The 24,199-nt window shown below is 47.3% G+C and overlaps 1 protein-coding gene across 4 annotated transcripts; it reads right to left on the bottom strand.

Moving 5' to 3' along the window:
• Positions 1 to 458: 458 nt before the first annotated feature.
• Positions 459 to 24,087, bottom strand: LOC135364540 (transport and Golgi organization protein 1 homolog). 4 transcript variants are annotated; one of them, XM_064592619.1, is made up of 21 exons: positions 23,710 to 24,087; positions 23,186 to 23,244; positions 22,313 to 22,375; positions 21,509 to 21,596; positions 18,853 to 18,918; positions 18,276 to 18,407; positions 14,792 to 14,813; positions 12,963 to 13,051; positions 12,652 to 12,729; positions 12,199 to 12,309; positions 11,525 to 11,588; positions 11,217 to 11,355; positions 9,125 to 9,226; positions 8,397 to 8,457; positions 8,253 to 8,288; positions 8,106 to 8,173; positions 7,888 to 7,982; positions 6,862 to 6,944; positions 5,068 to 5,230; positions 4,393 to 4,475; positions 459 to 3,119 (listed from the first exon to the last, which is right to left on the bottom strand). In XM_064592619.1, exons 4-20 carry the CDS (start codon positions 21,572 to 21,574, stop codon positions 4,393 to 4,395), a joined length of 1,458 nt encoding a protein of 485 aa, XP_064448689.1. In that variant the 5' UTR covers positions 21,575 to 21,596; positions 22,313 to 22,375; positions 23,186 to 23,244; positions 23,710 to 24,087; the 3' UTR covers positions 459 to 3,119. The 4 variants fall into 4 exon arrangements, with proteins under 4 accessions (XP_064448689.1, XP_064448691.1, XP_064448692.1 ...); XM_064592621.1 differs by lacking the exons at positions 18,853 to 18,918; positions 22,313 to 22,375; positions 23,186 to 23,244 and having other exon boundaries at positions 23,710 to 23,727; XM_064592622.1 differs by lacking the exons at positions 18,853 to 18,918; positions 23,710 to 24,087 and having other exon boundaries at positions 22,313 to 23,641.
• Positions 24,088 to 24,199: the final 112 nt, after the last annotated feature.

Below are 24,199 nucleotides of genomic sequence, written 5' to 3'. Positions count from 1 at the left end.
CATCAGCCCCCCTCAGAGCCCATCTGCTGTTGGGGGGCAGCTGGTAAGGTGAAACCAGTGCACAAAATCTGGATTAATGCAGGGCCTCCTCACCGGTCTCCCAGGGCCACTAGGGATGCTTCGTTCATTCCTCACCATCACAACAGACCACTGCCTGGGGACAGACACCTGTCCTGCTGATCACCACACACCCCTTAAACTAGCAGGCGCCATGTGCTCAAGAGTATCTAGCACCAGAGTTCATACAACCACCAACAGACTTAAATACATGTTGTGTCCGCCTCCCCAGAAGGATTTCTTACGCCCCTTGCAGTAAAGATACCACAAAGGGGACTCTTGCTACTATTCTCCGTCACCACCATTGCTGCCGGTTTGTTTTCTGTGTGTACGGGCTTCACAGCGTGCACTCGAAGGGGAGCGACTGTAGGGCGTCCTGATGGCAGACGCTGACACAGAGACAGAACCGTGGAAGGTTTATTTGGGGGATCCCAGGAGAGACAGAGCACAGGGGACAGGATGGGCAGGGACAACATTCAGGACATTAGGCTGATCTGACAATTTTCTAAATATATGCACACACAGCCTGGTTGTTACTGCTCAGGGAGGTCTTCAAATAGCAAATGTACTGTCCTGTAAGGCAGACGGATTGGGGTTAGTACACTGTGACCTTATGTTTTCCTGAATGCATTTGCTTCCTCTGGTATATCTGAGGCCTTGAATGAACACCTGAGGGTGTGGCTGCTTCCGTGAGTCTGTATGTAATAGAAAATAACTGTCTTCACATCTCAGATATGAATCTCTGAATATACATGTTCTCATAATGATCTTTTACTTCGTTCTTGGCTAGGACCTAAAATTTAATAGAAAAAAAAGGGGGGGGGGTCTTTGCCTTATTTTTGAAATGAGGATGCCAATCTCTGGGCTGAGGTGTTATACTCTCAGTGTAATGTTGTGGACTTAAATGAACATCTTTTGATGATCATCTGATGGAGCTATTTTCATTTAAACAGTGAGAAGGGGGAGTGGCCAAGAGCCCAGATATTTTGCATATTCTTTTTCTTTTCTTGAGATAGAGACCGAAAAAGGGCAAATTTGTGCTGGAAAGGCGGCGTGGGGGGCGTGGGGGGCGTGGGGGGGTGGGTGGGGAGGACAGAAATTCCTAGATAGGCTCCACACCCAACGCCGAGCCTGACTTGGGGCTCGATCACAGAACCCTGAGATCATGACCTGAGCAGAAATCAAGAGTCCGATGCTTAATCGACTGAGCCACCCAGGGGCCCCTGCAGATTCTTTATGTACTTCAACTCCTATTCTTCTAATGACCTCAGAATCCGACAGGCTCCCCTTTCACAGATAACAGAGCTGAGGCTCTGAGTAGGCCCCACGGAGAGCTGGCATTCGGGCAGGAACACAGGTCAATCCGCAGGATACTGTGACCAAAGTTCAGGGAGATGCAAAGTGCAGGCAGGGCGGTGACTCAGATGCAGAGGCGTAGTGACAGGGATCCAGCGAGAGTGGCTCCTGGTCAATCCTGAATGCCCCACGAAGAGTCTGACTCGGGCTGAAGGCCAAGGCAGCCACTCTGCTGATCTTGGTCCCGTCTTCACTTTTTCTCACTGGGGCCCACAAACTCAGGCAGACAAGAATCCCCAAAGGAACCGAGTTCAATTTCCCAAGTCTCCACCACATTCTTTCACCCAGTTCAGAACCTTCAGAAATTCAGAGGAAACAACAATCCTTATAGATTATGAACGAACAGCTTTATGGCAACCATGACGTTCTGATACAAATAATTGCATCATCCACGCTGTGTGATGGACACAGGCAGCAGCTCGGTGTGGATCTCACGGTGTCCTCACACTCACTGCTCAAGCTGCTGGCCTGCAGGAACGGCCTCCGCTCTACCCGAGAGAGGCCCATCCACTCCCCTGAGCACCTCCATCCTGCTCATCCACAGCCTCCTGTTTCTAGTGACTCATGGCTCCCTCTCTGGTCCTTCAGATCCATCGCTGGGGCTTCCCTTATACGGAACACAACCTCTCTGTCGTTTAATGAATGTGTCCCTCGCTGCTCTCAGACCCCTGAAATTCCCTCCTCATCCCTCCCAGAGCACAGAATATCGTCTCTGCACAGTGTGCATGCGCATACCTGCTGTGCCCAGCTTTTGGAGAAGAGCGGCTCTCCTTCACCACAAAGGGACCTGCTGACCACCTCAGTATGAGTGAAAGACAAAGTCCCTCAAAGGCGTCTCCTGAGCAACCTGAAGAAAGTGATCATGTCCTTAGCAACATTCACTCTCCCATAACATGAGAGGCCTGCATGTAGGACTGCTATTCCTTATGGAGGATGCCCCAGCGTCTGTATCTGACCCACGTCAGAGAAAAGACGGAAGACCATCCCACTGGAAGTGACTGAGCAACATTCTAACAAACCGTCTACACCTGCCTCCAGCATCTGCCACTGTTTCTCATTCTCACCTCCCTTACCGGACAAGAGGGTTTCCCACAAGTATCCACTGACTGCCGAGGACAAGGGACAGACCCCTGCCCTAATGATTAATCAAGGGACCATAGCCCTGCTTCAGGTGTTTATATAACTGAGGAAATGAGAGCTCAAACTCAACACGCTGAAAACAAAGTGAGAGGTGTGTTTCATCCCGCCCAGAACAACAACTGTGGACTCTGGACGTGCCCGACGGTAAGAAATATATGTCTGCCATTGTGCGATAGAGACACTTCCTTCCCAACAACGGCACCTCCCCCCGCTCAGTGTGTGGAAATAGCCCAGCACAACACCTGTATGTCCTGAGAAACTTCAGGATGTTACAGCGCCCCCAGGCGGTTTTCCCCTCCCAATGTCAAGGCCTCAGCACAAACTTGGCCTTTGCCCCACCAACTCAATAAGAAAGAAGACAATACAGATTATAAGTCAAATCATACAATTCATATCATCAAACCCTGTGGTGTAGGTTCGGGTGCAGGGTAAGGATGCAGAGACCACTGGGTGGGTGGAGGGAGATGTGCCCCAGGGCTCCAGGATGGTGATGAAGGGGGATCCGTGGGGTACGGTGGACCCAGTGGGCCGGGTACAGGAGCAGGTCCTCTTGCATCCACAGGGTTCTGCAGAACAGAAACCAAAGGAATGTTGCTATGACAGACAGAAGCAGAACCCCCATCAACCTGAAACCCGAAGAAGCAGGGGTCAGCACGGTGAGAAGTCCGGAGAAGCCCAGTGTCCACACGTGGAATCACAGCCCCTCGTGGGTCCAACTGCTGCCCACCAGCCCCCGCCTGACCCTGCTCCGCTTCCCTCCCTGACAAAGGGGTCTTCTTCTACTCTCCCAAGTGCTGTCCATGGCCACAGACACCGCTCAGGAGACGGGAGTTTCTGGAGTCCTGCAGCGGACCGGGAAAAGTGCTGAGAAGAACACGATCCCGATGAGTTCGTGAGACCCAGCTCTGTGGATCTGAGTCACCGACATTCCGATGCTCCTCAGCTCAGGCACAGAGCAAATGCATAGTCCTTGGTGCCGAGAACCACTGAGGGGCCCATTCTGCATCCCCGGGTGCAAACCAATGTGTCTGGAGAGCAGGCGTGACCCTCCCAGGGTGGATCAGGAGAGACGCTATCAGTCGGCACAGCCAGCAAACCGCATCAGAACCCGCTCACGGGAGCACGACTGAAACGTGTGTGAGCCGTGGGCCCTGCAGGGAGTCACCGGGATTCCCTCTTCACGGCTGTGCTCTGGGAGGCGTTTTCTACCACACAGCTGGCCCCTGGCAGAGTTCACCTTCATCTCACCCAGGGAGCAACTGGAGGGATTCCGGGTCGCGTCTTTACCCACACAGATGGAACGCACGTGAGGTCGCAGCTCACCTTGTCCACCAACACTCACAGCTGCCCAAAGCACGTGGCACAAAGTGTGAGGCAGGGCATGGCTTTTCCCGTTTCCAGCTGTGAGGATTACCGCAGACATTCTCCCAGCTTAGTCTCCTGACCCGAAACCCAACACCACTACCGCTCCCGCGGGAAAGCAAACTGCAAGGAGTCAGCGGGACTGGCCGACTTCAGTGTGGAGTGAGATATTGCTCTCCTCCAGGAGTTTACACACACACACACACACACACACACACACACACACACACACAAGGGCAGGGTCCTGCTCTCCTTCATTTCTAAGCACGTGGAGCTTCAGGACGCCCCGCGTAAGGTGATGATTTGGAAACAGAGAAGTCTGTAGGCTCCGAATGAAGACTGGGCATATTGAAAGGTCAATGACACCACACACAGATCCCAGGACATACCCAATAGACACAGGTCAGGACAGGGTGCTGCCCAGACAGGAACAGGATTCCAGAAATGGTTACAACTGAGAAAAGACACAGTATTTACCTAGTCCTTCTGTGGGACCTTCTTGGGCGGGGTGCCACTGTTGTCCCCTTGAGAGCCACAGGTTTCTGAATACGACCGAAGCCCTGCAAGGGACAGAGGTGGATTCAGACTGGCCTTGACCATGCAGGATGCAAGCCAACCCTCTACACCTGCCCCACCCTATTCCACGCTCTCCCACTCCCACATCCCTTCCAGATTCAGAGCATTTCTCACAGGTCTCCTCTCACCCCTGCGGACAAAGGAGAGACAAGTCCCCCACAACTGAGGATGTGATCAGTCCACCCAGTGACAGATGTTTTCAGAGCTAGTGAATAACACTGGACAACTGGGGCCTCCACAAGTAACAGTGATTTGAGGTTGTGCTTCATCCATCCCAGGGCCCAAAACATTGTGTCTGGGCAGTGCCCATGGGCAAAGCTTTTATGTCTGTCCTTTGCAAACTGTCACTTTTCTTCTCTATGGCAGACACCTGCTGCCCATTTCTGTAGGGTGAAACAAGACAGTCCATGAAATGGATGTCCACAGAAAGGTGACGAATGCTACTATGTCCTCACTCAGGTCGATCCTTGCATTGCAAAGCCTTCTGGTACCTCCTCTACATCTTCTCCACCAACAGAAGTACTTAAACTATGAATAGGCTTTACGATTCAGGTCATCCAGTTCAGATCATCTTACCATGTGTAGCAGGAATGAGCTGTGGTTGAGGCCCCCATGTCCACCCATGTGGAGGAGGTGGAGGTGGCCCATAGCCAGGGAAGCCTGGTAAACCCTGCCCCATGTGGTAGGGCATATGGGGGGGCCTTGGAGCATGAGGAAACCCTCTCACATCTGTACCGACCTGCAGAACAGAGGACAAAATATTTGGGTAAGACAGCCAAAAGTTGCAACACCAAGAGATGAAACCCAAAGAGCAAGCTCTCAGCATCTGGCTCCTTCCCCAATACCACGTTCCAGGAGAGCCACGTCATGCTAGAAAACTTTGTCCCTCCCAATTGCTGCCTACTATCATAAGGGGGGGGACGGGGAAGGAGAAAGGATGTTACAGGAATAACCTACTGTCATCAAACATCACTACCCAAGTCTGCCAACATTCACTACCAAGAAGTAGAGTCTTAAAGGGTGAAAAGGGATCACTGGAAACAAGTAAAGCAGCCCACACTCCAGACAGGGAGGCATCGACATCGTGGACAACACTTCATCTTTCCTCTTCAACCACCGCAGAAGATTTGGGTTTGTTAAGAATAGACAGAATGTGATGAAACTGAATGCCCTTTCTCCACAAGGAATCCGAGCCACTCGAGGTGAATCCCTTGCCTGCAAAGCCCCTGACTGTCCCCACCTGCCTCACTTCCTGACAAAGCGGTCTTCTACTCTCTGCAGTTTCTGTCCAGGCCACAAAGACCCTTGAGGATTTAGGGGCCTGTGGTCTGATAGGGGACCTGGAAGAGGGTTTTCTGAGAGGAACATGATACCAATAGCCCTTATTTACGTGCAGCGGCTGTGTTTATCTTAAAACACAGTCATTGGAATTTTCCGCACACTGAGTTCCAGAGCAATTTTGTCCAGTGGGAAATTAAGATGGGAAGGCTAAATAAGGCTAACTTTTGTGAATTTTGAGAATTCACAAAAATGTGTATGCTTTCTGACGGACAACTCCAGAGCGTGTGATGAGAGAAGAAACCAGCTCTCACAGTGACCTAAGACCAAAAGGACCTGCTCCTAGAAGCCCAACTGCAGGGCTTGTGAGGCCCGGGTCATGCAGCTAATCACCGACATCCCCGCTTCAGAATGTGTGTGCCAGGACACCCCCCACTTTGGAAATTCACAACAGTCGTTGAAAGGGTACAAGTAGAGGGATTCTGTACAGCATTTGTACCAGCAGAAGGAAAACAGGGATGACTTATGAAACTTGCCCTATCTAAGAACATTCCAAACTGCAAAACAGACAATAGAAAATGGAGAGAGAGTTTCCCCTAGTTTCCAGTTGTGAGGATTACCACAGACCTTGGCACAGGTAAATCATCGAACCCCAACATGAACACTACACCAATCGCACCTGATCGGAACCTACTGACTGGCAGTCAGGCCGGCCAGAGACTTCACTGTGGAGTGACGTGTCATCCTCCTCGAGCTACTTTCCCCCACAGGCATTGTGCGTGGGCAGGGGTGGACGGATGGACACAAACACACACACGCACGCACACACTCACACACACAAGCACACACGCACACACAGTGAGCGCCCTGCCATCCTTCACCTCTAAGCACCCGTGGCTTCAGGAGGTGCCACCGAAGGTGAGGATCTGTAATGGAGAAGCCTGTCAGCCCCCGGGTGAACTGCTTGTATTTTGAAAGGTGAACGACACCACAGACAAACCCTAACCCACCCAACAGACACAAGGCCAGGACAGGGTGCTGCTCAGAAAGGGAAAAGTTTCCGGAACACCTGGTAGAGGCCACAGTAGTTACCTTGCTCATCCCTGGGTCTCTGTGAGGCTCGGTGCCCCTGTTCCCCATGGGAGACCCACCAGTTTCAGCATCAGACCAAAGCCCTAGAACAGATGGAGGTGGATTCAGACCAGCACTGACTGTGCAGAAATCAAACCAACCCTCCAAACCCGCCCCTAACACGTTGCCCTCTGTCCCACTCTTGGGTCCCTTCTCAGACACACAGCATTTCTCAAAGGTCTCTGCTGACCCCTGAGGACAAGGGGGAGACCTCTGCCTCTCCCCCTCGAGGATGGGACCACCATCGCCCAGCTTGCTTCAGGTGTTTTCATAGCTAAGGGGACAGCAGTAGACTGCTCTGGGCTCAACCAGCTAAAAATGGATAAACCCTCAACATGAACGGCATGCATTCTCGTCTCAGGCCGCCAGTTGATGGTTCAATCCTTCAGTCTATAGATGAGGCCTAGCATGTGTGGCTGGCTATTACATAAATATTGAAGAGAAGAATTGGAGTACACTAATCGTACAGCCAGGAGCAAAGTAAAAATAGGCAGATTGAGAAGTAAAGCTGTGGCTTTATACCGATAACATTAGAGGAGTAAAATGCATGAATTTCATGGATTAATATAGGACTGTAGATGACGAATAAAACAAAAATCAAGGAACCTCCATAAAGAGTAAATAAATGCCATTTTTCTCCATTTCTTTTTTTCCAAAAAGTCTTCACCATTGCATCAAGGTGGGAAGGGAGCTCGGGCCCACAACTCCTCCAGGCTCAGCTCTTCAGTAGGTGGGTGGTAGAGGAGGTGGGAGGGTCTGCAGTCACGGGAGGGGCATGAGCTCCACCTGTCACAGGGACAGGTGCCCTGCGGCCGGTGGGCACCTGAGGAAAGCACCCTCCTGTCACCCCTTCAGACAACCTGCTGTCCTTAGGTAGTGCTTGTGATTCTCTCCAGGACACACAGTGATCACCCACAGGAACGGGAAGGACACCATGTGCTCTCCCAGCAGAGATCAGGCTGCTGCATTTCACAGCACGCTCCCTACCTCTCTGCACACGGTTCTGTGTCTCAGGTCTTCCCGGCATCGGTTCCTGCCTCATGGATCCCTCAGGCAGCATCTCTCTCCTCATCATGTGCAGTCTTGAAGACAGAAAAAGAATGGACGTCTATAAGAATGACACCACCATGTCCTCTACTAGACACTAAACAGCTTAGCCTTGACCCCTCAAGACGCCCAGAAAAAGGCACGTCAAAATCACACACCTGTGTTTCACATAGGCGTTCTCCCTCCTCTGCTGCACTATCTTCCTCTCCCAAACCTGAGCCTTGATCTGGGGGAGAAAAACACATCCACCTTCAGCTGTGCCGGACTGGGCCCCAAACGAAGAGGAGGAAAAAGAAAACACTTACCCAATTATCTAGAGCACTTCTCTCATGAGCTGCGATCTGAAAAAGTCAACACACCAAGAGCCCATGTTGGGGGATCGAAGGGCCACTTCCATCACCTGCAGGAGGCGCTAAGGGGCCAGGAGGTTGGGGCACAACTCAGGTTACCTTGTGTTGGAAGGTGAGCTCTGCCTCCTGCAGCTGATCTTGCATCTCTCCAATTTCTTGCCTGTGAGTTATAAGTGCTCTCATCAGATAACACCCAATATTGGCTGTGATTTTAAATCATCTGCCCACGTGGCCATTCTCCTCTTATCTGTCCCCTCATACAATTGATCCTCACACAGGAAACACTTTTCACATGGTTATAATGTACAGTAGGATCAAAGCTATTGTTACCTCTTTTCCGTAATCATTTTTCTTCCCCTGCAGGGTGCAGAGTTGACATAATTTCCTTACTCATTTTCAATCTCGCCCTAATTTATCACGTGACAAGGGTGCCATCAAGTGTGCTGGGCAACTTCTATCCTCGCCATGGCTCCCAGGGCGGCAAAGACCAGCGCCATCAGATGGCCCTGCCGGGCTTATGGGTAGGATGCATCCTACGACAAACTGCTTTCCTCCAGATTAGGACAACTGACACCACCCCCAGGGACGATGGCGTGGAAGAAGGTTCCACAGAATCAGGCCAGCGCTGGGGATCAGGACATGTTTAGTAATGAAATTGCTTTGTTCTTTCTAGAGCTTAACTTTTTGTGTCTGTTAATTCTCTCCGGATATGCCTCTGAATTTTTGTTTATATTACATGTGAATTGAGTCTAAACAATGAAGAAAAGTTAAAAATACAAAGTGAACAGGGATTTCAGGAGCCGCTAATATTCAGTGTCTGAACTCACTTGTACTTGTCCGTTGCTTCTGTGATTCCTTTCAGATTTTCCATGGCAGCGGACAGCTGACTCTCTGTTGCCTCCAGGTCACAGCGGGTCTTTGCAACCTTCCTAAGACAGGAAAGGTATAGACATGGTCCAGTAGCCAAGGTCCAGAAGTTCTGCCGTCATTCCTCCCAGCACACTGGATGGCCTAGATTCCAATGTCCCTCATAAATGCACAGACTGACAACACAAGGAGGGAAATGAACTGAAGGTCCCATTTAGGGTTAAAGAAAAATCAAACTCTGGATGCTGCCAAGTCCCTTGCAATCGGAGCTGTCTTTACACTTCTCTACTTCATTATCAACTCCTCAAGTAACATTGCAGCTTGTGTCCTCTCAGAGTTGGTCTTTTGTCGGAGACGGTGAAGGCTCCTTTCAGTTCAAAGTGAAAAACCAAGCCTGACCAACTATAGGATGAAGCAGGGGACCATCGTTAGTCGTACACCTCCATGGGGAGCCCTGATCCTCAGACCAAGGCTGTGCCTGACAAAATGAACCCAAAAGGAAGCCTTCCAGAATATGGCTTCATCAGCATGGCAACTCACTCCCAGACATCTCTGGGTCTACAACTACAACCCCTGCCTCCTCCTTTGAAGAGGCCAATCTTAGTACCAGCAATATGTCCTGAAGCGCAAAAGGCTGTGAACTGTCACATAGCCAGTGTGTTATCTCCACGCAACAGATTTCAGATGGAAAACTATCAATTGCATGGAGTCAACCGACTTTAACAAGACTGAGTTCACTGATAGTGAAGGCAGCAACGTGCGATGCTTAAAAAGGCTGCTTTGCTGTGCTGCCCTCAGACTCTTTTGCTCATGGTGTTGATTTAAAGGGTTTCAAGAGGACACCTCATTTCCTCAAGATCACATGCCAAAAGACTCTTAGAAACTGAGTCAAAAGCTCCCGACAGAGAAAGACACATGCATTTGCTTCTGGTCTCTCAGGCAATCCTTCAGCAAATGCTTTCTGGAGCGGCTGTAATGGAGTGGCTCAGTTGGAAGGTGTAGAAGACAGAAAGGTGGTCAGGACACTGTACCCACCCCCAAAAGAAATTTCCAATGAACTGAACCAAGATGCCAGTGACACAGAGCAGCCCCCATCCCCGCTGTGGGAAGGAATAACACAAAGCTGAGTCTCCAGGGAAGACAGGGAACAGTTTTGCTTTTCAACGTGAATGAGGGACTCTAAGGTCCTGATCTCCTCCTGAGAAAAGAAAGGAAACACTGGACAAAAGAGCAAACTCGTGAGGGAATGCACCCAATTTCTAAAGAGTACATGAAGAAACACGAGAACCAGATGGAGAAGAAGGAAGCCTAGGAGAAAGCCAGCCTGGCAGTGGGAGCCAATCTCCCCAGGACACATCAATACATTCTGGAACAGGCAAGTGAACTGTAAAGAAGCTGAACAACTTTATGGGCATGGGCTTAGAAGGAAACGAGTGAAGTTCAGGGTCAGCCAGCCAAGGTGAGCCCTAGTGAACCCGCAGGCTTTGGCTGGGACCCAGGAGAGTTACACCTAAAAAAATCCGGTGGATGGGAAATACCCCGGCCTTCTTAGGGACTGGGCGACAGTGAGTGATGTCAGTTGTATACTGGATGAAGGCATCCAGGACTGCTGGAGCCCCAACCCACTTTCCACAAGGAGACTCCCAGTGTTTCCGCAGCAAGACAATTCCATTTTTCTATCCCCATTATTGACCCAAGGCTCGTACTGAACCAAAAGTGACTGAATTCAGGGCTAATAAGAACATGTGATGACACGGAAACCAAAAGGACAAGGCAGACAGACCCAGAGGGGATCCAGGTATCAAAGGTTTTAAGGAGGGTACCTTCCCTCTTCTACTCCAAGGAGTCACACAACAAGCGTGACAAGCAGTCAGAACACAAAGGGAAATGCAGGTCACACACATCAAGGCAGCAAGGGCAGGCACAATTCTACAGAATGCATTTGGCAAAAATACTCTAGATCCAATTCTAAAAGAAATACACTTATCTAGACTGGCCGTCACCTAAATTCATACAATAGTATTGGTGACAATTCACACAAGAATAGCTTACTCTTCGGCAGCCGCTTGTCTTTGTTTAGAGAAATCCACCACGATATCCACTTTCCTCCTCAGCATTTTCAGTTCGGCTTCTTGAGTTGTTTTCAAAGAACTCAGGGCATTGCAATGGTCTTCCAACAATCGTCGACATTCTGGAAAGGATGAGTTTTCTTTTGTGTGTGTATGTGCACATGACCGGAGAACTTCGGTTTGATAGGGAAAGGAGAAGGGCAAGACCTTGAAGGCAGGAAGGCATTCCTTCCCTTCCCAATGCAAGCTCATTGCCACCATATGCGGATTTCTTCCCCCAAAAGAACATACCCTGCAGTTCTCGTTTTTTGGCCCTAAAGGCTCTCTGCTCTCCATCCTCGAATGCATCTTGGGCCTTCAAGACAGATATGAGAAAAGACATTCAGGAAATCATGATCACAGAACAACGTGAGGGTGTCTGACACCCTCCTCCTGCACAGGATCATGCAGTGCAACAAAGAAAGCCCTTAAGGCATAATGGAACAAGGAGGAAGTAAGCAAAGTGGAAAATAGTTCACGTCAAAGAACTCACAAATGACTTTCTTAGTGGCTTTCCTTCATATATATATCCACATACATACATATATACACATCTTCCCCTATTCACATTGAAAATGCTCTGTTTGGCATTAAGAGACGAAGGGACTGCACAGTTGGGTCAGCCATCGCCCTTCATCGCTCAAGTGTCTTGTGGGGATTTTCTACATATCTTGGAGGGCAGGGCTGAATGATGTGATCATTACCTCGCTGTGAAATCAACCATACTTCCTAGTCCTTATAAGAGCAAACCCCATCACGGTGGTTCTAAGTGAAATCCCAGCTCACTGCTCCGTAGGAGTTTCAGTTCCCAGAGGCCCACTCTCTACTGTGCTAAACAGCAAGCGAGGATGCTGCACTCATCTCACCCAGTGAACCAAAAGCCTGCCGGGGCCACATTAAGGTAAAACTCAACAGCCAGCTCTTACCACATCCTGATTCTTGACCTTCTTCTCTCTCTCAATTTGCAAGTGAGCCAGTGCCCAACGAAGGGTGTCATTTAAATTTTCATTAACTTCGTCAACCTTTTCGATGTTCTCCTTCAACAAAACATTTTGAATGAGTAATAATAATTCATTCCTTGGGGCACCTGGGTGGCATCTGGGTGGCACAGTCGGTGGAGTGTCTGACTCCTGCTTTCGTTTTGGCTCAAGGCCTGATCTCAGGGTTCTGGGATGGACCCCTGCATCAGGCTACACACTCAGCATGGAGTCAGCTTGGGATTCTCTCTCTCCTTCTGTCCCCTACCACTCACTCTTTCTCTCTCTCTCAAATCAATCAATCAATGTTTAAAATAATAATAGTGATAATGATAATGATGATAATTCATTACTTTTATTTCTGTTGTTAGGACACAATTCAGGCAAAGAAGGGATTCTTACCTTCAATTTAAGAACTTCCTCAGAGAGAAACTTATGTTCACTCTTAGTTTCTGCAACATGCTTCTTGCCTTCCCGGATCTATAAAACATATGAAAAAAGGAAACAGAATTCCAGAATAGCATCGTGTTACACAAACCTATCTACTAATGTGTGACTCCTTTCAAAATAGAGAGGCAGTGCTCTACATTCGTGAAGCTTCTCTTGAATCAGGACCATTTCTGGATCACATGAAATAGGTCAATAGGATGAACTACAAGAGGTGGAAGTAACCAAAATGAAATCACAAAAAGTATTTGAAAAGGCACTGATACCTTCAGCTCCCAAAGGGATATTTCCTGAGCAAGCTCCCTGTTTTCTGTCCTAAGTCGATGGATCTTCTCATTTATTTGTTGTAAGGTTACTAAAAGGAGAAAAAAGAATCGCAAAGATAATTAGCAAAACGAGTGACATTGAATAATCCCAGTGTATGAGCACCAGAGACACATTCTCTGACACTCGGGTGTAACTAACTTGTTAGCATTCCCATTGTGCCCTAAGGAAGCAAGTTTTAGCAGCATTTGAAACCCAAGACAACCTATTTTGGGGAGATTCCTACTTAAATTTTTTTCAAAGATAGAGAAACGCCCTCAAATGTCTTCTACGTTTACTCCCATCTGTAAGCACCAGTCTTGGAAAATGCAATCACTGCAAATGCTGATGTCATCCCCAGATATGTAACAGAAAAATCAAGCATCCTGTCAACTAACATTTCTCTCCTCCAATGATTAAGGTACAAAAATAGGTCCCTGCCAACAACCCAAAATGAACAAAACCATCCTTTGCTCCTGCTCAGCGCCATGTCCGTTTCCAGATCCTCCTTGGAATTCCACACAAGGAAAGCTCAAAATGGCAATTGAGTGACAACTCCAAGGCCTTCAGTGACTTTCTGCTGCTCACAGATTGCCTGTCATGAACCCTAGGCAGGGGCTCTGGAGGACAAGACCTTTGGAATCAAACACACTCGGGTACAAACTCCACATTACAGTCTCTGGAGGGCCTGGATAACTCACACTCCCTGGAACACAAGCTTTTCTCATCCCAACATGAGAAGGTTACCCTCTACCCTGACAGGAAAACCACACTCATGAAGCGCCCTATCACAGATGGATAACACATCGAAGGTCGAGAACACAGACTCCTCTAACTGGCTCCTAATTCTCTCATCTTGGGGTACCTGCGTGGCTCAGTCGGTTAAGTGTCTGCCTTCAGCTTGGGTCACGATCCCACATCGGGTCATGATTCCACTCTGGGCCCTGGGGTCCCACATCTGGGTCTGCACTCAGTGGGGTGCATGCTTCTCCCCCTCCCTCTGCCAGCCACTCGGTCTGCTTGTGCTCTCTCTGTCAGATGAATAAACAGAATCTTTTAAAAAATAATAATTCTCTCATCTTACCTCAAAGTGCAAACTTCTCTTCTAGTGGCCCAATGTGAGCGCTCTCCTGCCCTGAGATCTCTCTTCTCACCACGCCCACTGCTGCACTCACAGGGACGAACACCAGCATTCGAGGGTTTGCTATGTGCCAGGCAGCCACCCTGGCCGTCAACAGACAGCACCGTGGAATCATCACAATCCATGAGGCCCGACACGATACATCAGCCCCACTGGCACACGTTCCTTTCCACTCATTCTCCCCTGGCAGGAAAGGCTCCCTCCACTTCAGACTCAAAACCATGGTTTAAACCTCTCTTGTGACACACGCTCTGTCTGGCAATATGTGGCTCCTTCTCTAAGTGTAGCCTGCTTGTTAGACTCAAAGAGTGTTTTCTCATCTTGACATTTCGCCAAGAGCCAGGTCATGGCATAGTACTCACTCCAGACCTCAGGCTCCTATCATCGCATGCCTCCTAAACATGTCTCTGCAAAATTACTCTTTCTATTCTCCCTACTCCCATGAGGTATACCTCCTCCTGGTCTCCTAAGAGATGGCAACACCCTCCACATTGTCACTTAGACTCCACATGGGAAAGAGAATGATTTTCAGGAGTTAACAAGTCACTTAGACATCAGAAGTCACCATATTTACCCCTAGTCGAATTATACCCACATCAAACACCGGTACTGAGAATTTACGACAATGAAAACTAAAGCCAAAAAACTTACCTTCATATCGCCGAGGCTTTATCTAAGAGAGGAAGAAACAAAATGAAGTTTGATGTCAAAACGTACTACTAGGAAAAATCTCTAGTTCAGGTCAATACCGAAACAGTCATCCAAGAAAATTACAATCATCATTTTGTATAGCAGAATGACTTCACAGGATTAAAAAAGAAGACAAAATTGGAATTTCCTGATTAAGTCATCATAGTTCACAATCCATTTCTGATAAGGAGCACAAAGGTATATAACTTAGTTTTGACCCCAAAATCTATTCACATACTGTGAAATGAACGTTCAACCTGTTCAATTCTTGACAGCGGACCATGCAGACATTTAAAAAAATATTCATTAATTCATCATTTCCGTAACTTTAATGCAACCCGATATGCACACTGAGTTCAGAAACGGATTATTATAAGATCCTGAAAGAAAGAAAATGGAAGGAAGGGAGGAAGGAATGTAGGAAGGAAGGCTGGCAGGTGAGCAAAGCTCTGACAAAATTATGCCGTTTTCCTTGTCCAGAAAGCTTCTCTGAACTATTACTAAGGGTTGGCTGTTTGCTGAATTCACACACAGTTATGGCACATCAGGTGCTATGAAGTTTCCCAGACTGCTACAGAGGGTCATCAAAAAGACAGAAAAGCCATCGAATGAGAAAAAGAGTGGCACGTGGCGAGAGACGAAGCATAAGCAACAAGAGAAATGACAGCGGATGTTTCAAAAGAGGGGAACCGGGCTATCCAGATCGAGTCACCCTGATAAATTATAGCTTAGTAAACTCTAGGCAAGACCCCATTTTGACACCATTAACATATTTCCCCGTTCAAAAGTTTTACAGGATGAGGAGAGGCTGAGGCCCGCCCCCAAATCTTGCCAGGATATTGGAATATCACCATGCTATCAACAAGCCAGTCATAATAACGTTGTTAGAGGAAAGTCCATCAGTGGAGGGCAAACAGAAAACCATGGTGATTCCTGTAACTTCACATGTTGCTTAGGAATCTCTGAGTTGCTCTGGCCCTTGTCACCGAGCCCCACAGGAAGGGGAAGTGAAGAGACAGATGAGCACACCAAAGACGTCATAGTTTTGTTTTCCTTTTTTTAAAAATTTTTTATTGTTATGTTAATCACCATACATTACATCATTAGTTTTTGATGTAGTGACCTATGACTCATTCTGCATAACACCCAGTGCTCCATGCAGAACGTGCCCTCTTTAACCCATCACCTGGCTAACCCATCCTCCCACACCCCTCCCCCCTAGAACCCTCAGTTTGTTTTTCAGAGTCCATCATCATCTCTCATGGTTCATCTCCCCCTCCGATTTCCCCCCCCTTCATTCTTCCCCTCCTGCTATCTTCTTCTTCTTTTTTTCTTAACATATATTGCATTATTTGTTTCAGAGGTACAGATCTGTGATTCAACAGTCTTGCCCAATTCACAGCGCTCACCATAGCACATACTTGTGTTCCTTTTGAAGGGAAGGTTTCTCCATTGGCAGGGAGAGGGGGGAGATTCCATTTAGAAATAAACTCAGAAGTTTTCTGTTCTTCTTAGAAAGGTCTGCCTTCAAGTGAAACTATGTCCCCAGAGCCTAACTGGGCCTTTCCCAAAGACTACGCAATAGAGGTGAGGGGGAAAGTCTCAACTCCAATGCAATCGCCTCCCTGTCTCACCTGGGAGTAAACTCAGTCTAACCCCAGACAGATGAGTAGACAACCTCACCCTCACATCCTATTTACCTCAGTTCCTTTACCAGAACAGGAGATCTAGCTTTCAACACAACCGTACAAGGCATACTAAGGGTAAAAACCACGACAGCAAGCACTAGAATCACACTACCTAAGGCATCTAAGGCAGAGATGATGGCATTGGCAGGTTGGGAATTTCAAGTCCCTTCCATACCTGATATTGGATCTAAGCAAAAAGGGGGCAGTAGGAAGAAGAGGTGATGAATGTAAGCAGAGATATGAAACTCTAAGATTTTACCGGGATTCTGGACAATACCATAACAGAAATCAAGAATGCCTTTGATGGGTTCATTAAGAGACTCAACATACCAGAGGAAAGAATCATTGTGCCTAAAGAATTTCCGGTAGAAACTTCCCAAAAGAAAAACAAAGACAAATATTAAAAAGACAGCACAGAAAATCCAAGACCAGTGGGACAATTACAAATCGTGTAACACACACACAGAATAGGAGCAGCAGGAGAATGGACAGAGAGGTAGTTGAAGCAATAATGACTGAGGATTTTCCTAAATTAATATAGCCACCAAACCACAGATCCAGGAAGCTCAAAACAAGGAAAGCAGGATAAATACCAAAACAAACACACCAACAACTAACGCCAATGATGCCTAATCCAGAATGTTCAGTCACAGGTAATTAAAGACAAAGAAACAAGTCTGGAAATCTGGAGCAGGGCTTGGGTGTGGGTGGTGGAAGGGGGAAGGAGAGCAGTAACCCTTACCCAAGATGAATAAGGATAAGGACTACATCACACTTCCGAAACCTTGCCATCAAGAAGGATGAAATGTTTAAAGTGTTAACAGAAACATCCAACGAGAAACCTGTGGCCAGTGAAATGATCCTTCAAAACACACTACAGAGTAAGGAAAACCGTCGGGGATAATGATGGGCATTACTTCAACGGTAAAGGTGTCAATCCTCCAAAAGACATAATAATTTCTCATGTGCATGCATTAACAACAGAGTGTCGAAGTACATCAGGCAGAAACTGAAAGAATTGCTGATGGAAACAGATGAATCCCTATTATAGCTGGGGAATTCAGAACCCTCTATCAGTCATTGACAGATCCAACAGATACAGAAATTCCATGAGAATACAGGTGAACTGAAAAGCATCACCAATCAACTGGATCCATTAACATCTGCAGAATAATCCATTCAACAACCAAACTAAAGACATTCTTCTCAAGTTCCCATGGAACATTCACTAAGAGAGGCCATATTCTGGGCCATAAGATACATCTGAACGACCAAAGGAAAAGAAATCACAGGACGTATGTTCTCAGACCACAAATGACTCAAACTAGACATCAAGTACTGAAAGATAGCTAGAGAATGACCAAAAAATGGAGATTAAACAACACACTTCTAAAGAACACATGGGTTGGAGGGCAGGTGGGTGGAGGGATGGATGAAAGAGGTGAAGGGGATTAAGAGTACACTTATTGTGATGAGCACTGAGAAATGTATAGAATTGCTGAATCATGTTGTACACCTGAAACTAATACTACACTGTTGGCCAATTATGCTTGAACTTAAAAAAAAAAAAAAAGAACATATGGATCACAGAAGGCACTGCAACACAAATTTAAATCTATTGCAATCTAGGTGATCATCAAAATTGATGTATTAGAGGGATATTTCTATTACTGAATGGATATAAAAGGTCCAATAACTATAAAATTTTCTGCTCATTTATGAAGAACAGTATATATAAGCTACTTTAGTATACTTACAGCGAGGATGGTTCTCCAGATATAAATGAGAAAGACACAAACTCCCAAGGGGGCAGTGATAATGGGAAGTTTCCATAGAACTCCAACCCCATCAGGGCCAAGAAGGAAACGGTCAGGCACAACATGGACAAGCTGAAATAACACGTGAGACAATGAGGAATCTCAAAGATTTACAATGTCTCTGTCCCAAACAATCAACTTTACAAACCCTCCACCAGCCTCCCCCAGGTAAGCACACCTCTCAACTGCCTCCCCATGGAGGAGAAGGAGCACAGAGGGATTACAAAGGAACAGGGGCAAACTTTTGGGAGTGATGAGTGTGTTTACTATCGTACTGTGCTGATGGGTTTCCCTGTGTTTACCTATGTCAACTATCAACAAACTGTATTCTTGAAAAAGATGTTGTGATCATATATACATTATATAACACTGAAGCTGTAGGAAAAATCTAATAGACAAATCTTAAGAGATTTTATTTTGCCTACAAACACATGGCAAATAAATTTTCTATAGCTAACAGAACTTAAGAATTTATAAGCCAACATAAAATAGACAAGATAAGTAAATGTAAACTTACAGTAGGTAAGAAGTCACTGACTTCTATTGTACATCCATGAAGGACCTGGATAAACTCCTCTGGAACCTTTCCAAAAATAGGCCCAAAATTTATGGAAGAATGAGAAAAAGCAAGACTAAAAAATGTACTAGAGATATAAATGAGAATGTTCTATGGACAGATGTTTATAGATCAGGACATGAGTGAGAGAGAGACAGGAGGCTTCTATTAGAAGAATATGGGATTATTATTTCAACAAAAATAAATTAGAATTACTGTTTAGTTTCTGAAAACAGTGATGTTTTCTTTCAATGCCCACTTTGCTTCAGAATCACAGCCCAAAATGTCAGATTTCAGGGGTACATAAAGATTTTCATAATCAGGTGATCTTGTTTATTTTGATGGTATCTGTGACATTTTAAATTACTTGAACACCTATCTCCAAAAGCCAATGAAAGGCATTCATGTTCCTATTTCTCAGTATTGTAACTAAATCAGTCAAGAGCAACTCTAAAATTTGATTTTTAAAAAGATTTTATTTACTTATGTGAAAGAGAGAGAGAGCATGAGCAGGGGAAGGGGTAGAGGGAGACAGAAAAGAAGACTGCCGGCTGAGCAGGGAGCCCAAGCAGGGCTCAATCCCAGGACCCTGGGATCATGACCCAAGGCTAAGGCAGAAGCTCAACTGACTGAGCCACCCAGGTGACCATGAAATTTCATTTCTAAAAGAATACAAAATTCCTGGATATGGACACCAAAACAAAGAACACATCTCATTTTACAAAAACTGGAGTTCCAAGTATTTTAGGAGACAAGACGCTCACAATGCAATTCCTACTAATTCACACCAAGCTTGAATTTTGTGCAAACACAACTCTCTAGAAAGTACCCCTGAAATCTATAACATTTTCATCCTCAACCCTCACAGCTGAGGTCACAAACATGTGTGCTGGTGGGAAACATACACGGTCTTGGAACAGCCGCTGTCTGAAAGAGAACATTAGCTATCTGCTCAATGGTTGATCATGGGGATCAAATGCACAAAAGACAGAGGCCATCTTGTCACAAATGGAAAACACCCCCAGTTGTGGCCACGTGGTACATCTAGCAGCTGTCTGGATGCTGACCAGTAGCTGACTCTTAACTAGATGACATCCAATGGGGCCAATAACACTAGGTTCTAACAGACAATGGCCATGAGCAGGTGGAGGAGGGAAATGCGAGACCAGGTAGTTTATGCAAGAGCTCAGAGATGAGGGAGGGTGAGAAAGGCGAAGTGCTCTATGAGATGCAGCCTAGGCAGAGGGGAATATTTCCAATAAAGACTACGAAGAAATTCCCTCCATTGAAGACTCAAAAGAAACAGAATCGAGTCTATTTTGACTGGAGGTATTCATGTGGGATGATTCTGCCTCAACACTAGGGTCCTTCCTGACTACTCCCACTTTGCAAATCCCTCTCTAAGAATCTGGTGTAGGCCGATCTAAAGAAGTCTGCTTATTTCTAGAGTGTTCCCTGTCTGTCTCTCTCTCCTGAGGGTAAGGGTTTTCTTTTTTAAGGAGTGAAATAGTCACACTAGGAACCAGGTATTTCTTTATATTTGGACAATCCTAAGGACATTCAGGAGCTTTTGACTTTGGGGAAATCAACACTCTGTACACACTGGGCCAAAGAAAGGGTAACAACTCATTCACTTCCTGATTACATCAATCCATCAGATTTTCCTGTGACAAACGTCCCAGCGAGATGCGGTCACTTAGTGTCTGCTGGGCTTCTCAGGGCTCCCACGGACCTGGTGGGACACAGAGTCCCTGGGGACAGCCTCCAAGGCCAGGAGGAAAGGGCTGACTCCGAAGTTGTTACAAGTCAACCAACCAGGAAGCACAGAGCACAAAGGACATTTCACTGTTTAACACTCAAGACCCAACACCAATGCTTAAGATACCACTGTTCCCAGGGCTGCCAAACTTCACAAATATGAACAATGTGCTGACATGAAATCAATGTAGAAGATGGACCCTAAACATACAAGGCTTGAAGCAGGATCTTCACTGGGCTTCCAGGAGCCAGTCTAATGCCCGTAGCTCCTATAAATTAGCATTCCCGACATTTTAAAAGACAATTTTAATGAGATATAATGTACATATCATACAAGCCCCCTATTTAAGACAAAGAGCTCAATGGCTTTTCATATCTTCTCAAATCCTTCCTTCTTGCCACCATTACCCTAGTATTTGCAGGTTTCCATCCTGCCAGAGCTGCTCTTTTTGGACCAAGCAGCACAGACAGGACCCAGAACTTGATGTGGACGGCTGTGGCCACAGCCCCTTCAGGCTGACCGAGAAACCTGCCCTGTGGTCCTCGGTCTTCAGGAAGAACTGCAGTTCTTCTGAAGTTCTCACCAACAACCCCATGAAAAAACTATTATTTGACCACCATGTGAAAGAACCCAGTAGGAATGAAGACACCACTAGCAGCTTTGAGTCACCGGGGGGCTCAGGCCGTTCAGTGATGACGTCTTGGTTTGGATCAAGTCATGGTCTCATGGTCCTGAGGATGAGCCCCTCTTCAGGCTCTGGACTCACTGCACAGCTGGCTTGGGATTCTCTCTCTCCCTCCCCCTCTGCCCTTCCCCCCACACCTGTGAAGATGCCAGTGAAGTGCCATGTTTACTCACATTTGGGTTTGGGGAACCGGGACACCGCAGCAAGAGCACCAGGAACAACAGCCTCTGCACCTTCATGTCTTGGTCCTTTCAAGGGGTGCTGGGGCGTCAGGGAGGAGGTGGAGATGGGGGGTGGAGTGGAGGTAGGGGTGGGTGGGGTAGGGAGGGGTGGGAAGGGGTGGGAAGGGGATAGGGTTTTAATGAGGGTTGGGAGCAGGGTAGAAATAAAGGGTGGGATTGGGGAAGGCGTTTGTCAGGAGAAGAAGGGGTCAGCGACGGTGTCAGGGTCAGAGTAAGTACTCGAGGGGAGGTTCAGAAAGGGTAGTAGGTCAGCAGGTTAGTAAATCACTAGGTCAGCAGGAAACAGTAGCAGGTGAAGGGATTGGAGGAGGATACACTTTTCTCCAAGCCTTCCCCTGGTTGAACCATTCCTTAGCAACCCAGAGGCTTTATACTCTCTCTCAGCCAATCATCTGCCTTTGCCCCTGGTAGGTCATAATGGGCACCCCGCGTGACCTCATATTTAAAGAGCCCCTTCCCAACTGGCGCCCCACCACGTGCCATCCCAATAACAGGTCCTCTCTGGAACTTTGGCCATCCTTCTTGTTTCTGCTGCCTCCCAACCCAGGTCCCTGTTGCCCTCTTCTGGGCGCTATCTCCTTCCTTCCAGAACTCCCATCCTAGAGCCATTGGCTGAACAACATATAAAGCAAAGGAGGACAGAACTGCAACAACAAGCAAATACACAAGCAGAGTGGGAGGTTTCAACCCTCTCTCAGTGACTCAAAGCAGACAGAACATCCATAACATGTAGACCTTGAGAGCAAACCATCTGAATCCCACAGCTATCTCCGTATGTCTGTCCACATCCATAGACCACTGTGGAGGACACATTAACTTTAGGCATATAGGATACACTTACAAAAATGCACCCGATCTATTTTGGTCATAAGGGACATTTCAATATGTTTCAGAGGCATGAAATCACACAGAGCATGTTGTGGTAATATAATGTGCTAGAAATCATGGATAAAAAGCTCACTAGAAATTCCCATATGTTTAGAAATTGAGAAGTACCTCTACAAATAAAATAGGAGTAAAGAAATCCCAAAGAAAAAGCTACATTGGAACCGAATGAAATAAGCATGACAAAATTGTAATCAGATATGTCTTCTGGGCTGGTATATCCTGGGATATTAGTATGAGAAGACCGAATGGCCTCAAAATCATCCCTAATTGACGGAGACATTTGAACACCTCCAACAGCGGTAGATCTGTCGCTTATCTATGTGACCCTGCTACCCACTAGCTTGGGCTTTACGATATGAACCTCACAGGGGAAACAATCCAAGCTGACTCTCATGGGATCTCTTGGGACCTCCAGGAATGAGAGCATTTTAAGAGAAAACATTCACCAGCTTCTCTCCTGGGGGATCCAAGACAACACCCAGAGAGCTGGCAGCCCCAGGTGTGCTGGACGGGGAGAGCCAAGCAGGTGGGCAGGGCCAGGGACCCAGGTGACTGGACAAACCCCCTGTGATCATCTCTCTTGGGCCCTGTCCTGAGCCGAACCTCCTAAACTGTTTCTCTCTAGGACTAACACAATTAGTGTTATCTAATTGTGAGTTAATCCCAACTCATTCAGGCCCAAGGCAGCTGAAAATCAATGCTCTACAAACCACCACTTACTGTGTAAATTTCTTGTAAACAGGAACCATTTCAGCACTGCTAAAATAGGAACGCAGTATCTTTAACATAAATATAAATATATTTATATAATTAGCCATAAAATATAAAGAAGCCATAAAAGACACGCAAACAAAAACAAAACAAGGATAGCAAAACATTTGTATTAAATTCTGTTTAGAAGCTGCTGCCGCCTCCAGAGCCCCAGAGTCGGGTGGTCCTGGTTATAGAAGGAGAGACCAGCTACAGAAGGGGTGGAGTCAGACTATATATATATAGGCCCAGCCTATAAGGGGGACTAGGGAATTCCAGGAAGGATGGCCGGGGTCACCCTGATTATAACTGGAACAGGGAGCAGGGAAGAAGAAGCAGTGAACAGAGTTTGGGGGCCTCGAACAGGTGAGATCACTCGTGGAGGTGAGGAAGTGTCCCCAAAGCCAGTGTCAGCCTCCTGTCTACGAAGCCCTTCGTGGCCCCTGGAAACAGGGCCGGGAGCCTAGAGTGTGAGATCCAGCTGTGCTGCTTACCAGCTCTGTGACCCTGGGCTGCTTTCCTTCAGTGAGCTGGGGCGTCCAAGCCTGTGTCCATAACTGTGCTGAGGACAAGAGGAAGCCCCGTGCTGAGCACCTGTGGACATTAGCATCATCATCTCCATGGGGCAAGTGCCTTCCCAGATCCGGTGCCTCACGTCTCACAGCTGTTCAAAGCAACACTGGTGACAACCAGAGGTCCCTCCTGTTTCAGGCCTGTGCTAAGCCCTGCCCTTTGCACACATCATCTCTCGGGCTACAGATGGCAGGAGGACCTCATAAAGTGTGGGGAGAGCTCCGGGCCCCTGGGGAGGCTGAGGGATTCCTGGGCCCTGGGGAAGGGTGAGTGATTGGGGGGCCCTACGGAGGGCTGGGGAACGGAGCTCCTGGGCTCCATGGAAGGAATGGGGGATTGGGCACCCCGGAAAGGGCTGGAGGAGTCTTGCAGGTTTCCTGGGTCCCCACAGGGCAGATCCCTCCCACACCT

The sequence above is a fragment of the Mirounga angustirostris genome, unplaced genomic scaffold, assembly GCF_029215605.1.
Source record: "Mirounga angustirostris isolate CCGP_5_RB_7025 unplaced genomic scaffold, mMirAng1.0.hap1 SCAF_5, whole genome shotgun sequence".
Taxonomy (NCBI): Eukaryota; Metazoa; Chordata; class Mammalia; order Carnivora; family Phocidae; genus Mirounga; species Mirounga angustirostris.
Note: the sequence above shows the minus strand (reverse complement) of the source record. Positions and strands in the feature narration are given on the sequence as shown.

Bases quoted from the DNA above. Each gene is read 5' to 3' on its own strand.
- LOC135364540 (XM_064592619.1), bottom strand. From the start codon at position 21,574: ATGAAGGTGCAGAGGCTGTTGTTCCTGGTGCTCTTGCTGCGGTGTCCC. The intron at 18,408-18,852 runs GTAAGTTTACAT...GTGTTATTTCAG, and splicing joins TCAGTGACTTCTTACCTACT to CTTGTCCATGTTGTGCCTGA. The intron at 4,476-5,067 runs GTAAGATGATCT...TGTCCCTTGCAG, and splicing joins GCTCATTCCTGCTACACATG to GGCTTCGGTCGTATTCAGAA.